Consider the following 13,683-nt stretch of genomic DNA (forward strand, 5'->3'; position numbering starts at 1 on the left):
ATGAGGCGTTTCTCCCCTCCGTTACCAGGGGCAACGTTAGATCAATGGCTAATAAGATAGATGAATTAGCCTTACTGTCCAGGAGCCAGCAGGAATACCGGGAATGTCGTTTTAAGGAGACGTGGCTGCACTCGGACATTCAACTGTTGGTGGTTGGTCTTCGTCCCGTGGATATTCCAATGTTAACCTTTCTCCCTCTGCTGACCCCATGGTGACCTGTGACATCATGGATGTCTGGGTGATTTTAACCCTCTGATGCATAAGTGGGTCCTTTTGGACCCGGTGAGATCATCATTTTGCAATATCTTTGTAATGAAAAGTTTTCATCACTTCATATTTCAGGTATTCCTCAACAAACATGTTATTGATATCATGCAATTAAAATTTTTAAAACATAAAACGGAGCGACGAACTAGATGTGAATTATGGCATAAAAACAGAGAATCCGACGCTGAACAGTGAAAAATCAGCACATGATGTGAAACATGACGATTAGGCGGAGCAGCAGGTGATGAGTGAAGATTACTGATGGTGAATAAACGATAAAATAAATGTAGCAACAGGAAAGAAACTAAAGTGGACATAGCAATAAACCAAGAGAGGATAAAACTAATGAAAGGAAACTAAATGGAAATGAATGAAGAACCAAATGCAAGAATAAACTAAGAAACTAAAGTAAATACAGAGGAATAAGACCTATGGCAAGACCTTTCGAGCAATAATTAATAGAGGAATGTATGGCAAGAATCAACAGACACTATTTCCAGATAAAATGTAAAATAATATTGTTGAAGTGCCATGGGTTTGTTGAGACCATATCTAGTAATGAGAATAAATATATCTTAGACCATAACAGTAAAGAACTGATCACTTATTTATGTTTTTAATTAGATTTGATATATTTATTTCTTCAATATTATTTTTCATGTCAGTGTTAATGTCATGAGGCTGATGACTCCATGACACTTTGACTCATTAGGATTTGATTAAGAACCAGATTTGTTCTTTGTAATTTCTGTCCAGTAAAACTATTAATCTATAATCAATAGACAGGTCTATATAAAGATATAATCCATGTTTCTGTCTCATATTTGTATGGCATTAAAAGGAACTTTAGTTTTTCCACTGAAAGCTCTGGTTTGAACAATAAATGCCATGTGGGTGAAGTTTTATGGATGATACTCTGATGTCCCATTCTCCTGAAGGCAGCACAGAGCTGCACCACCAGAAACACTGAAGAGAAGAAGAGTTATGATTAATGTAGTTACAGTTCTATCCATGTTTTAATGTTGCAGCTCAGTCGTTTGCAAATAGTTCAAAGTTTAAACTGGCATGTTGAACATCTTTTATCTGGTCATTTTGTGGAATATTTAACAACTAGAAAACAAAATAAGAATATTTTCCACTCTGATTGGGCTGTTAGGCCTACAATTTTAACTTGAATGTTCATTATTTTTTAGACGCCTGTGAAAATAATTTCTATTCTCATGACTTTTTTTTGTTCTCTGGGAAATTATATTTGATGATAAATACAGAAAGGGAGGGGGGGCTGGATAACGGCTGGGGGGGGCTGGATAAAGGCTGGAGGGGGGCTGGATAACGGCTGGGGGGGGCTGGATAAAGGCTGGAGGGGGCTGGATAACGGCTGGGGGGAGGGGGGCTAGATAAAGGCTGGAGGGGGGCTGGATAAAGTCTGGGGGGAGGGGGGCTAGATAAAGGCTGGAGGGGGGCTGGATAACGGCTGGGGGCTGGATAAAGGCTGGAGGGGGGGCTGGATAACGGCTGGGGGGCTGGATAAAGGCTGGAGGGGGGCTGGATAAAGGCTGGAGGGGGCTGGATAACGGCTGGGGGGAGGGGGGCTAGATAAAGGCTGGAGGGGGGGCTGGATAAAGTCTGGGGGGAGGGGGGGCTAGATAAAGGCTGGAGGGGGGGGCTGGATAACGGCTGGGGGGGCTGGATAAAGGCTGGAGGGGGCTGGATAACGGCTGGGGGGGCTGGTAAAGGCTGGAGGGGGCTGGATGAGGGCTGGAGGGGGGCTGGATAACGGCTGGGGGGGAGGGGGGGCTAGATAAAGGCTGGAGGGGGGGCTGGATAAAGTCTGGGGGGGGGGGGGCTAGATAAAGGCTGGAGGGGGGGCTGGATAAAGTCTGGGGGGGAGGGGGCTAGATAAAGGCTGGAGGGGGCTGGATAACGGCTGGGGGCTGGATAAAGGCTGGGGGGGGGGCTGGGCTGAAACAGGTTGAGAAACACTGATTTAGTGCATCTAGACATTTATGCTGGTGTTTTCATAAATCGCTACAAAAACATAGCAGTTAGAAATCATTCTCAAGTGTCGAGGTTTAAGTGGCACTTAGCAGCTTTACGTATAAAATATATTGATGAATGACAAAAACGTTGGTAAAACCACCAGATTCCTTCATTTGGATATCTTGGTAAACTACAGACCTGTCCAGGCTGACCTCTGACCTCAGTGATTATTTCACCAGAATGTCTGACATTAAAACGCTGCATCAGAATAGAGCAGGTGGCATCATAACGATTTCTGAATTTCTAACAGGTGTTTGTAAGAACGAAACAGAATCAGACATGCAAACGAGCCGTTATTGAAATTAAACACTTATTGGTTCTGATGGTTCTGTTTGGTTCTGTTTGGTTCTGATGGTTCTGTTTGGTTCTGTTTGGTTCTGATGGTTCTGTTTGGTTCTGTTTGGTTCTGATGGTTCTGCTTGGTTCTGATGGTTCTGTTTGGTTCTGATGGTTCTGTTTGGTTCTGTTTGGTTCTGTTGGTTCTGTTTGGCTCTGATGGTTCTGTTTGGTTCTGTTTGGTTCTGATGGTTCTGTTTGGTTCTGATGGTTCTGATGGTTCTGTTTGGTTCTGTTTGGTTCTGATGTTTGTTTGGTTCTGTTTGTATGGTTCTGCTTGGTTCTGATGGTTCTGTTTGGTTCTGATGGTTCTGTTTGGTTCTGTTTGGTTCTGATGGTTCTGTTTGGCTCTGATGGTTCTGTTTGGTTCTGTTTGGTTCTGATGGTTCTGTTTGGTTCTGATGGTTCTGTTTGGTTCTGTTTGGTTCTGATGGTTCTGTTTGGTTCTGTTTGGTTCTGATGGTTCTGTTTTGGTTCTGTGGTTCGTGGTTCTGTGGTCTGGCTTGGTTCTGTTGGTTCTGTTTGGTTCTGATGGTTCTGTTTGGTTCTGTTTGGTTCTGATGGTTCTGTTTGGCTCTGATGGTTCTGTTTGGTTCTGTTTGGTTCTGATGGTTCTGTTTGGTTCTGATGGTTCTGTTTGGCTCTGATGGTTCTGTTTGGTTCTGATGGTTCTGTTGTTTGGTTCTGATGGTTCTGTTTGGTTCTGATGGTTCTGTTTGGTTCTGTTTGGCTCTGATGGTTCTGTTTGGTTCTGATGGTTCTGTTTGGTTCTGATGGTTCTGTTTGGTTCTGATGGTTCTGTTTGGTTCTGATGGTTCTGTTTGGTTCTGTTTGGTTCTGATGGTTCTGTTTGGTTCTGATGGTTCTGTTTGGTTCTGATGGTTCTGTTTGGCTCTGATGGTTCTGTTTGGTTCTGATGGTTCTGTTTGGTTCTGTTTGGTTCTGCTTGGTTCTGTTTGGTTCTGATGGTTCTGTTTGGTTCTGTTTGGTTCTGATGGTTCTGCTTGGTTCTGATGGTTCTGTTTGGTTCTGATGGTTCTGATGGTTCTGTTTGGTTCTGTTTGGTTCTGATGGTTCTGTTTGGTTCTGTTTGGTTCTGATGGTTCTGCTTGGTTCTGATGGTTCTGTTTGGTTCTGATGGTTCTGTTTGGTTCTGTTTGGTTCTGATGGTTCTGTTTGGCTCTGATGGTTCTGTTTGGTTCTGTTTGGTTCTGATGGTTCTGTTTGGTTCTGATGGTTCTGTTTGGTTCTGTTTGGTTCTGATGGTTCTGTTTGGTTCTGTTTGGTTCTGATGGTTCTGTTTGGTTCTGTTTGGTTCTGATGGTTCTGCTTGGTTCTGATGGTTCTGTTTGGTTCTGATGGTTCTGTTTGGTTCTGTTTGGTTCTGATGGTTCTGTTTGGCTCTGATGGTTCTGTTTGGTTCTGTTTGGTTCTGATGGTTCTGTTTGGTTCTGATGGTTCTGTTTGGCTCTGATGGTTCTGTTTGGTTCTGATGGTTCTGTGGTTCTGTTGGTTCTGTTTGGTTCTGATGGTTCTGTTTGGTTCTGATGGTTCTGTTTGGTTCTGTTTGGCTCTGATGGTTCTGTTTGGTTCTGATGGTTCTGTTTGGTTCTGATGGTTCTGTTTGGTTCTGATGGTTCTGTTTGGCTCTGATGGTTCTGTTTGGTTCTGATGGTTCTGTTTGGTTCTGTTTGGTTCTGCTTGGTTCTGATGGTTCTGTTTGGCTCTGATGGTTCTGTTTGGTTCTGATGGTTCTGTTTGGTTCTGTTTGGTTCTGATGGTTCTGCTTGGTTCTGATGGTTCTGTTTGGTTCTGATGGTTCTGTTGGTTCTGTTTGGTTCTGATGGTTCTGTTTGGTTCTGATGGTTCTGTTTGGTTCTGTTTGGTTCTGATGGTTCTGTTTGGTTCTGATGGTTCTGTTTGGTTCTGTTTGGTTCTGATGGTTCTGTTTGGTTCTGATGGTTCTGTTTGGTTCTGTTTGGTTCTGTTGGTTCTGTTTGGTTCTGATGGTTCTGTTTGGTTCTGATGGTTCTGTTTGGTTCTGTTTGGTTCTGTCGGTTCTGTTGGTTCTGTTTGGTTCTGTTTGGTTCTGATGGTTCTGTTTGGTTCTGATGGTTCTGTTTGGTTCTGTTTGGCTCTGATGGTTCTGTTTGGCTCTGATGGTTCTGTTTGGTTCTGATGGTTCTGATGGTTCTGGTTCTGATGGTTCTGTTTGGTTCTGATGGTTCTGTTTGGCTCTGATGGTTCTGTTTGGTTCTGATGGTTCTGTTTGGTTCTGATGGTTCTGATGGTTCTGTTTGGTTCTGTTTGGTTCTGATGGTTCTGTTTGGCTCTGATGGTTCTGTTTGGTTCTGATGGTTCTGTTTGGTTCTGTTTGGTTCTGATGGTTCTGTTTGGTTCTGATGGTTCTGTTTGGTTCTGTTTGGCTCTGCTGGTTCTGTTTGGTTCTGATGGTTCTGTTTGGTTCTGATGGTTCTGTTTGGTTCTGATGGTTCTGTTTGGTTCTGATGGTTCTGTTTGGTTCTGATGGTTCTGTTTGGTTCTGATGGTTCTGTGTGATTCTGATGGTTCTGTGTGATTCTGATGGTTCTGTTTGGTTCTGATGGTTCTGTTTGATTCTGATGGTTCTGTTTGGTTCTGTTTGGTTCTGATGGTTCTGTTTGGTTCTGATGGTTCTGTTTGGTTCTGTTTGGTTCTGATGGTTCTGTTTGCTTCTGATGGTTCTGTTTGGTTCTGATGGTTCTGTTTGGTTCTGATGGTTCTGTTTGGTTCTGCTTGGTTCTGATGGTTCTGTTTGGTTCTGATGGTTCTGTTTGGTTCTGATGGTTCTGTTTGGTTCTGTTGGTTCTGTTTGGTTCTGTTGGTTCTGTTGGTTCTGTTTGGTTCTGTTTGGTTCTGTCGGTTCTGTTGGTTCTGTTGGTTCTGTTTGGTTCTGTTGGTTCTGTTTGGTTCTGTTTGGTTCTGTTGGTTCTGTTTGGTTCTGTTTGGTTCTGATGGTTCTGTTTGGTTCTGATGGTTCTGTTTGGCTCTGATGGTTCTGTTTGGTTCTGTTGGGTCTGTTTGGTTCTGTTTGGTTCTGTTGGTTCTGTTTGGTTCTGTTGGTTCTGATGGTTCTGTTTGGCTCTGATGGTTCTGTTTGGTTCTGATGGTTCTGTTTGGTTCTGTTTGGTTCTGATGGTTCTGTTGGTTCTGATGGTTTTGTTGGTTCTGATGGTTCTGTTTGGTTCTGTTTGGTTCTGATGGTTCTGTTTGGCTCTGATGGTTCTGTTTGGTTCTGATGGTTCTGTTTGGTTCTGATGGTTCTGTTTGGTTCTGTTTGGTTCTGATGGTTCTGTTTGGCTCTGATGGTTCTGTTTGGTTCTGATGGTTCTGTTTGGTTCTGTTTGGTTCTGATGGTTCTGTTTGGTTCTGATGGTTCTGTTTGGTTCTGTTTGGCTCTGATGGTTCTGTTTGGCTCTGATGGTTCTGTTTGGTTCTGTTTGGTTCTGATGGTTCTGTTTGGTTCTGATGGTTCTGTTTGGTTCTGATGGTTCTGTTTGGTTCTGATGGTTCTGTTTGGTTCTGATGGTTCTGTTTGGTTCTGTTTGGTTCTGTTTGGTACGGCTGGGTTTTGGTGGTTCTGTTTGGGCCTGATGGTTCTGTTTGGTGCTGTTGGTTCTGTTGGTTCTGTGTTCTGTTTGGTTCTGTTGGTTCTGATGGTTCTGTTTGGCTTCTGATGGTTCTGTTTGGCTCTGATGGTTCTGTTTGGTTCTGATGGTTCTGCTTGGTTCTGATGGTTCTGTTTGGTTCTGATGGTTCTGTTTGGTTCTGTTTGGTTCTGATGGTTCTGTTTGGCTCTGATGGTTCTGTTTGGTTCTGTTTGGTTCTGATGGTTCTGTTTGGTTCTGTTTGGTTCTGATGGTTCTGCTTGGTTCTGATGGTTCTGTTTGGTTCTGATGGTTCTGTTTGGTTCTGTTTGGTTCTGATGGTTCTGTTTGGTTCTGTTTGGTTCTGATGGTTCTGTTTGGTTCTGTTTGGTTCTGATGGTTCTGCTTGGTTCTGATGGTTCTGTTTGGTTCTGATGGTTCTGTTTGGTTCTGTTTGGTTCTGATGGTTCTGTTTGGCTCTGATGGTTCTGTTTGGTTCTGTTTGGTTCTGATGGTTCTGTTTGGTTCTGATGGTTCTGTTTGGTTCTGTTTGGTTCTGATGGTTCTGTTTGGTTCTGTTTGGTTCTGATGGTTCTGTTTGGTTCTGTTTGGTTCTGATGGTTCTGCTTGGTTCTGATGGTTCTGTTTGGTTCTGATGGTTCTGTTTGGTTCTGTTTGGTTCTGATGGTTCTGTTTGGTCTGATGGTTCTGTTTTTTTTGGTTCTGATGGTTCTGTTTGGTTCTGATGGTTCTGTTTTTGGTTCTGTGGTTCTGTTTGGCTCTGATGGTTCTGTTTGGTTCTGATGGTTCTGTTTGGTTCTGTTTGGTTCTGATGGTTCTGTTTGGTTCTGATGGTTCTTTTGGTTCTGTGCTCTGTGGTTCTGTTTGGGTTCTGATGGTTCTGTTTTTGGTTCTGTTTGGTCTGATGGTTCTGTTTGGTTCTGATGGTTCTGTTTGGTTCTGTTTGGTTCTGTTTGGTTCTGTTTGGTTCTGATGGTTCTTGTTATGGTTCTGTTTGGTTCTGTGTTCTGTTTGGTTCTGATGGTTCTGTTTGGTTCTGATGGTTCTGTTGGTTCTGTTTGGTTCTTTGATGGTTCTGTTTGGTTCTGTTGGTTCTGATGGTTTGTTTGGTCTGATGGTTCTGTTTGTTCTGATGGTTCTGTTTTGGTTCTGTTTGGTTCTGATGTTCTGTTGGTTCTGATGGTTCTGTTTGGTTCTGTTTGGTTCTGATGGTTCTGTTTGGTTCTGTTTTGTTCTGATGGTTCTGTTTGGTTCTGTTTGTTCTGATGTTCTGTTTGGTTCTGTTTGGTTCTGATGGTTCTGTTGTTTGGTTCTGTTGGTTCTGGTCTGTGGTTCTGTTCTGTGGTTCTGTTGGTTCTGTTTGGTTCTGTTTGGTTCTGTTTGGTTCTGTTTTGGTTCTGATGGTTCTGTTTTGGTTCTGTTGGTTCTTTGGTTCTGATGGTTCTGTTTTTTTTTTTGGTTCTGATGGTTCTGTTTGGTTCTTGTTGGTTCTGATGGTTCTGTTTGGTTCTGATGGTTCTGTTTGGTTCTGATGGTTTTTCTGTTTGGTTCTGTTTGGTTCTGATGGTTCTGTTTTTTTGGTTCTGATGGTTCTGTTTGGTTCTGATGGTTCTGTTTGGTTCTGTGGTTCTGTTTGGTCTGATGGTTCTGTTTGGTTCTGATGGTTCTGTTTGGTTCTGTTTTGTGTTCTGTGTTCTGTTGGTTCTGATGGTTCTGTTTGGCTCTGATGGTTCTGTTTGGTTCTGATGGTTCTGTTTGGTTCTGTTTGGTTCTGCTTGGTTCTGATGGTTCTGTGGTTCTGTTTGGTTCTGATGGTTCTGTTGGTTCTGTGGTTCTGTTTGGTTCTGATTTTGTTTGGTTCTGATGGTTCTGTTTGGTTCTGATGGTTCTGTTTGGTTCTGATTGGTTCTGATGGTTCTGTTTGGTTCTGATGGTTCTGTTGGGTTCTGTTGGGCTCTGATGGTTCTGTTTGGTTGTGATGGTTCTGTTTGGTTTTGTTTGGTTTGATGGTTCTGTTGGTTCTGTTTGGTTCTGATGGTTCTGTTTGGTTCTGATGGTTCTGTTTGGTTCTGTTTGGCTCTGATGGTTCTGTTTGGTTCTGATGGTTCTGTTTGGTTCTGTTTGGTTCTGATGGTTCTGTTTGGTTCTGATGGTTCTGTTTGGTTCTGATGGTTCTGATGGTTCTGTTTGGCTCTGATGGCTCTGGTTGGTTCTGATGGTTCTGTTTGGTTCTGATGGTTCTGTTTGGTTCTGATGGTTCTGTTTGGTTCTGTTTGGTTCTGATGGTTCTGTTTGGTTCTGATGGTTCTGTTTGGTTCTGATGGTTCTGTTTGGTTCTGTTTGGTTCTGATGGTTCTGTTTGGTTCTGATGGTTCTGTTTGGTTCTGTTTGGTTCTGATGGTTCTGTTTGCTTCTGATGGTTCTGTTTGGTTCTGATGGTTCTGTTTGGTTCTGTTTGGTTCTGATGGTTCTGTTTGGTTCTGCTTGGTTCTGATGGTTCTGCTTGGTTCTGATGGTTCTGTTTGGTTCTGATGGTTCTGTTTGGTTCTGATGGTTCTGTTTGGTTCTGTTTGGTTCTGATGGTTCTGTTTGGTTCTGTGTGGTTCTGATGGTTCTGTGTGGTTCTGATGGTTCTGTTTGGTTCTGATGGTTCTGTTTGGTTCTGTTTGGTTCTGTTTGGTTCTGCTTGGTTCTGTTTGGTTCTGATGGTTCTGTTTGGTTCTGATGGTTCTGTTTGGCTCTGATGGTTCTGTTTGGTTCTGATGGTTCTGTTTGGTTCTGATGGTTCTGTTTGGTTCTGTTTGGTTCTGTTTGGTTCTGTTTGGTTCTGCTTGGTTCTGATGGTTCTGTTTGGCTCTGATGGTTCTGTTTGGTTCTGATGGTTCTGTTTGGTTCTGTTTGGTTCTGATGGTTCTGCTTGGTTCTGATGGTTCTGTTTGGTTCTGATGGTTCTGTTTGGTTCTGTTTGGTTCTGATGGTTCTGTTTGGTTCTGATGGTTCTGTTTGGTTCTGATGGTTCTGTTTGGTTCTGATGGTTCTGTTTGGTTCTGTTTGGTTCTGTTTGGTTCTGATGGTTCTGTTTGGCTCTGATGGTTCTGTTTGGTTCTGATGGTTCTGTTTGGTTCTGTTTGGTTCTGATGGTTCTGTTTGGTTCTGATGGTTCTGTTTGGTTCTGATGGTTCTGTTTGGTTCTGTTTGGTTCTGATGGTTCTGTTTGGCTCTGATGGTTCTGTTTGGTTCTGTTTGGTTCTGATGGTTCTGTTTGGTTCTGATGGTTCTGTTTGGTTCTGATGGTTCTGTTTGGCTCTGATGGTTCTGTTTGGTTCTGATGGTTCTGTTTGGTTCTGTTTGGTTCTGTTTGGTTCTGCTTGGTTCTGATGGTTCTGTTTGGCTCTGATGGTTCTGTTTGGTTCTGTTTGGTTCTGTTTGGTTCTGCTTGGTTCTGATGGTTCTGTTTGGCTCTGATGGTTCTGTTTGGTTCTGATGGTTCTGTTTGGTTCTGATGGTTCTGCTTGGTTCTGATGGTTCTGTTTGGTTCTGATGGTTCTGTTTGGTTCTGTTTGGTTCTGATGGTTCTGTTTGGCTCTGATGGTTCTGTTTGGTTCTGTTTGGTTCTGATGGTTCTGTTTGGTTCTGATGGTTCTGTTTGGTTCTGTTTGGTTCTGATGGTTCTGTTTGGCTCTGATGGTTCTGTTTGGTTCTGATGGTTCTGTTTGGTTCTGTTTGGTTCTGATGGTTCTGTTTGGTTCTGATGGTTCTGTTTGGTTCTGTTTGGTTCTGATGGTTCTGTTTGGTTCTGATGGTTCTGTTTGGTTCTGATGGTTCTGTTTGGCTCTGATGGTTCTGTTTGGTTCTGTTTGGTTCTGATGGTTCTGATGGTTCTGCTTGGTTCTGCTTGGTTCTGATGGTTCTGTTTGGTTCTGATGGTTCTGTTTGGTTCTGTTTGGTTCTGATGGTTCTGTTTGGTTCTGATGGTTCTGTTTGGTTCTGATGGTTCTGTTTGGTTCTGATGGTTCTGTTTGGTTCTGATGGTTCTGTTTGGTTCTGATGGTTCTGTTTGGTTCTGCTTGGTTCTGATGGTTCTGCTTGGTTCTGATGGTTCTGTTTGGTTCTGATGGTTCTGTTTGGTTCTGATGGTTCTGTTTGGTTCTGTTTGGTTCTGATGGTTCTGTTTGGTTCTGTGTGGTTCTGATGGTTCTGTTTGGTTCTGTGTGGTTCTGATGGTTCTGTTTGGTTCTGATGGTTCTGTTTGGTTCTGTTTGGTTCTGATGGTTCTGTTTGGTTCTGTGTGGTTCTGATGGTTCTGTTTGGTTCTGATGGTTCTGTTTGGTTCTGTTTGGTTCTGTGTGGTTCTGATGGTTCTGTTTGGTTCTGTTTGGTTCTGATGGTTCTGTTTTTTCTGTGTGGTTCTGATGGTTCTGTTTGGTTCTGATGGTTCTGTTTGGTTCTGATGGTTCTGTTTGGTTCTGATGGTTCTGTGTGATTCTGATGGTTCTGATGGTTCTGTGTGGTTCTGTGTGGTTCTGTGTGGTTCTGATGCAGGGCGGCAGCAGCTGTTGTTGTTTACAGTAGATGTTTCTATTCTCACCCTAATGACTCTCCTGCCCCCCCCCCCTGCCCCCCACCACCCAGGCCCCGCCCCCTTGGTCCAGCTTCTGTCCATGCGGCATCTCTGAGCTCTGATTGGCTGAAGGGAGGGCTGACCAATCACAGCTCCCTGTTTGTGAAGGCTTGGTCTGAACACACACGGGGCACGTGCTGCCCCCCCCCACCCAAATGCCCCACCCCTCCTCTACCTCCCCCCACCCCGGGTATAAAGCTGAGCTGCCTGAGTCCTGCAGAAACAAACCGACCCGTCTGGTTCTGATAGTTGTGATTGTTCTTCCTCCATCTTCCTCTTCCTCGCCTCAGTCCGGTTGGCCATGGTTCTGTCCTCAGCCAACAAGCCCCGGGAGTTCCGGGTCACCTTCTCTGACCCGACCAGAACCGTCTACAGCAGCGGGGACAAAGTGTCCGGCTCGGTCCAGCTGGAGGCCAGCGCCCCCTGCAGGCTGACGCGTCTGTGGGTCACGGCGGCCGGCTGCGCCCGCGTAGAGAGCCGGCGCCGCAGCCAGGAGGTGGAATACCTGAAGTACGAGGATGAGGTCCGACTGGACCCGGTTCTGAATACAGGTGAGGAAGCTGCTGGACAGCTGCGTCTCCGAGTGTCTCCGTCCCCTAACGTCCGCCGTGTCCCCAGATTCTGACGGCTACTTTCTGCTTCCTGCGGGGAAATCCTTCAACTTCCAGTTCGGCTTCGAGCTTCCTCCTCCCGGGTGAGTCTCTGACCCGGTCCACTTCTCTGGTTCTGTTTGGTTCTGACGGTTCTGTTGCAGGCGCCTGGTCTCGTCCTTTAAAGGGAAGTTTGGGTCGGTGCGGTACTACGTGAGAGCAGAGCTGCAGCGGCCTTCCCAGCATGCATTGCAGTGCGAGCGAGAGTTTGAAGTGGAGGAGCCGCTGGACGTGAACCAACCCGACCTGCTGGTACGACCCGCACAGACAGAACCAGAACCAGAACCAACAAGATCTGAGTCAAGAGATTAGATAGAAAACTAAATCTGTGGTTCATGCCACACATCCTGAATTTAATCCCAATCTTTCTCCTTACCCCCTGACCTCTGACCCTGACCTCTGCTCCAGGCTCCGGCGGCGGCGTCCCGGCAGAAGAGGCTCACCTGTCTGTTCATCCCTGACGGCCAGGTGTCGGTCTCGGCTCAGATCGACAGGAAGGGCTTCTGCGAGGGCGAGGACATCAACATCAACGCCAAGTTCGAGAACACCTGCTCTCGGATCGTGGTGCCGAAGGCCGCCATCATCGCCAGACACTCCTACAGCGTCAACGGGACCGCCAAGGTGAGCGAGGCCAGGTCAGAACCGCCCCAGAACCTCTGGGGTTCTGCTGCCAGGCTCAACTCTGGGTTCCTTCACAGATTCTGCGCCAAAAACTGACGGCGGTCCGGGGGAACGCCATCATGTCCGGCATGTGCGACATGTGGCAGGGGCGGAGCCTCCGGGTCCCAAAGCTGAAGCCCACTCTGCTCGGCTGTGACATCATCAAGGTGGACTACGCCCTCATGGTGAGTCGTCTGTGATGTCATCAGAACAGAGGGAGGGGTTCATCCACAGTGTGGTCTGGACAGAAACCAGACAAGCCTCAGGTGTTCCTCAGGGCTCCACGTTTGGCCAGTACCCGTTTCTGTGCCGAAGCAGAAGAAGAAGCGTGGCTGAACTCAGTGGCTATGCAGATGACATCACCGTTTACTCACACCTGTCCACCCCCAGGTCTACCTGCACATCCCCGGCAGCGAGAAGCTGGTGCTGGAGCTGCCTCTGGTCATCGGCACCATCCCGTTCAGCGGCGTCGGCAGCAGAACCAGCAGCATGAGCAGCCGGGGCTCCGCCCCCCCCAGCTACAGCAGCATCCGGCGGGACCTGAGGGCGGACGGCCCCCGCATGCCGCTGCTGTATGACTACGACGGCGACGACGTGGGGCTCTTCATCACTGCTCCTGAGGGGTGCTACCCCGCTCCGCCCGCCTACAGCGAGGTGAGGAACCCGAACGCCCCTCAGTCTGGTGGGGAGCAGTCAGAGGTCTATGATGGATGCCTGACCTTTAACCTTCTTCTGGTCCTCAGGTTGATGAAGATGCCGTTCACTGTCAACAGATCTTCTGAAGACAGACAGGAGGACACTGTCCCTTTAAGTCTGAGGACAAAGACACCAGATTGGAAAGACCAAAACGGATCCATCAGCGACTCAGATCTGTTTTATACTGACTATTTACATGACTCAGCAGTTCATAAAGGTGACTCAGCAGTTCATAAAGGTGACTCAGCAGTTCATAAAGGTGACTCAGCAGTTCATAAAGGTGACTCAGCAGTTCATAAAGGTGACCTGGGTGTTTATAATGACAAGACAGAGTCGACTGTTTATGAAATCGTGTTTGTAAATATTTTGTTTTTTCTACAGTAACAGGAAGTTAAAATCATGTATATTTTGTAAATAATCAGATTTTTAAAAGATTTTCTATTCATTGAATAAACATTAATGACGTGAATATATTTGAATCTCAGACTCGTTATTGTCTGGACTCCATGATGCTGCATGTTCTGCAAAGGATCAGAGCCAAAACAACCCAGATGTATGAAGCCGTGCTGCAGTCAGACCTGCTGCAGCAGCAGAGCCTCCAGGTCAGACCTGCTGCAGCAGCAGAGCCTCCAGGTCAGACCTGCTGCAGCAGCAGAGCCTCCAGGTCGGACCTGCTGCAGCAGCAGAGCCTCCAGGTCGGACCTGCTGCAGCAGCAGAGCCTCCAGGTCGGACCTGCTGCAGCAGCAGAGCCTCCAGGTCGGACCT

The 13,683-nt window shown here is 45.9% G+C and overlaps 1 protein-coding gene across 4 annotated transcripts; it reads left to right on the plus strand.

The window, feature by feature from the left end:
- The first annotated feature begins 11,115 nt into the window (after nucleotides 1-11,115).
- On the plus strand, nucleotides 11,116-13,386 carry LOC103477461 (thioredoxin-interacting protein-like). Of its 4 annotated transcripts, none has more exons than XR_535653.2 (8): nucleotides 11,116-11,462; nucleotides 11,530-11,605; nucleotides 11,666-11,813; nucleotides 11,970-12,182; nucleotides 12,260-12,406; nucleotides 12,612-12,875; nucleotides 12,965-13,134; nucleotides 13,177-13,386. XR_535653.2 is itself a non-coding variant. In XM_008430588.2 (7 exons), exons 1-7 carry the CDS (start codon nucleotides 11,213-11,215, stop codon nucleotides 13,001-13,003), a joined length of 1,137 nt encoding a protein of 378 aa, XP_008428810.2. In that variant the 5' UTR covers nucleotides 11,116-11,212; the 3' UTR covers nucleotides 13,004-13,386. The 4 variants fall into 4 exon arrangements, 1 of the variants encoding a protein (XP_008428810.2); XR_014091470.1 differs by having other exon boundaries at nucleotides 13,198-13,386; XR_535654.2 differs by having other exon boundaries at nucleotides 13,219-13,386.
- The last annotated feature ends 297 nt before the right edge of the window (nucleotides 13,387-13,683 follow it).

The sequence above is a fragment of the Poecilia reticulata genome, chromosome 16 (assembly GCF_904066995.2).
Source record: "Poecilia reticulata chromosome 16, P_reticulata-male-v2, whole genome shotgun sequence".
Lineage (NCBI taxonomy): Eukaryota > Metazoa > Chordata > Actinopteri > Cyprinodontiformes > Poeciliidae > Poecilia > Poecilia reticulata.

Coding starts and splice junctions, on each gene's coding strand:
- LOC103477461 (XM_008430588.2), top strand. CDS start 11,213: ATGGTTCTGTCCTCAGCCAACAAGCCCCGGGAGTTCCGGGTCACCTTC. Junction 11,606..11,665: donor TTCGAGCTTCCTCCTCCCGG/GTGAGTCTCTGA, acceptor GTTCTGTTGCAG/GCGCCTGGTCTCGTCCTTTA. Junction 11,814..11,969: donor TGAACCAACCCGACCTGCTG/GTACGACCCGCA, acceptor CCTCTGCTCCAG/GCTCCGGCGGCGGCGTCCCG.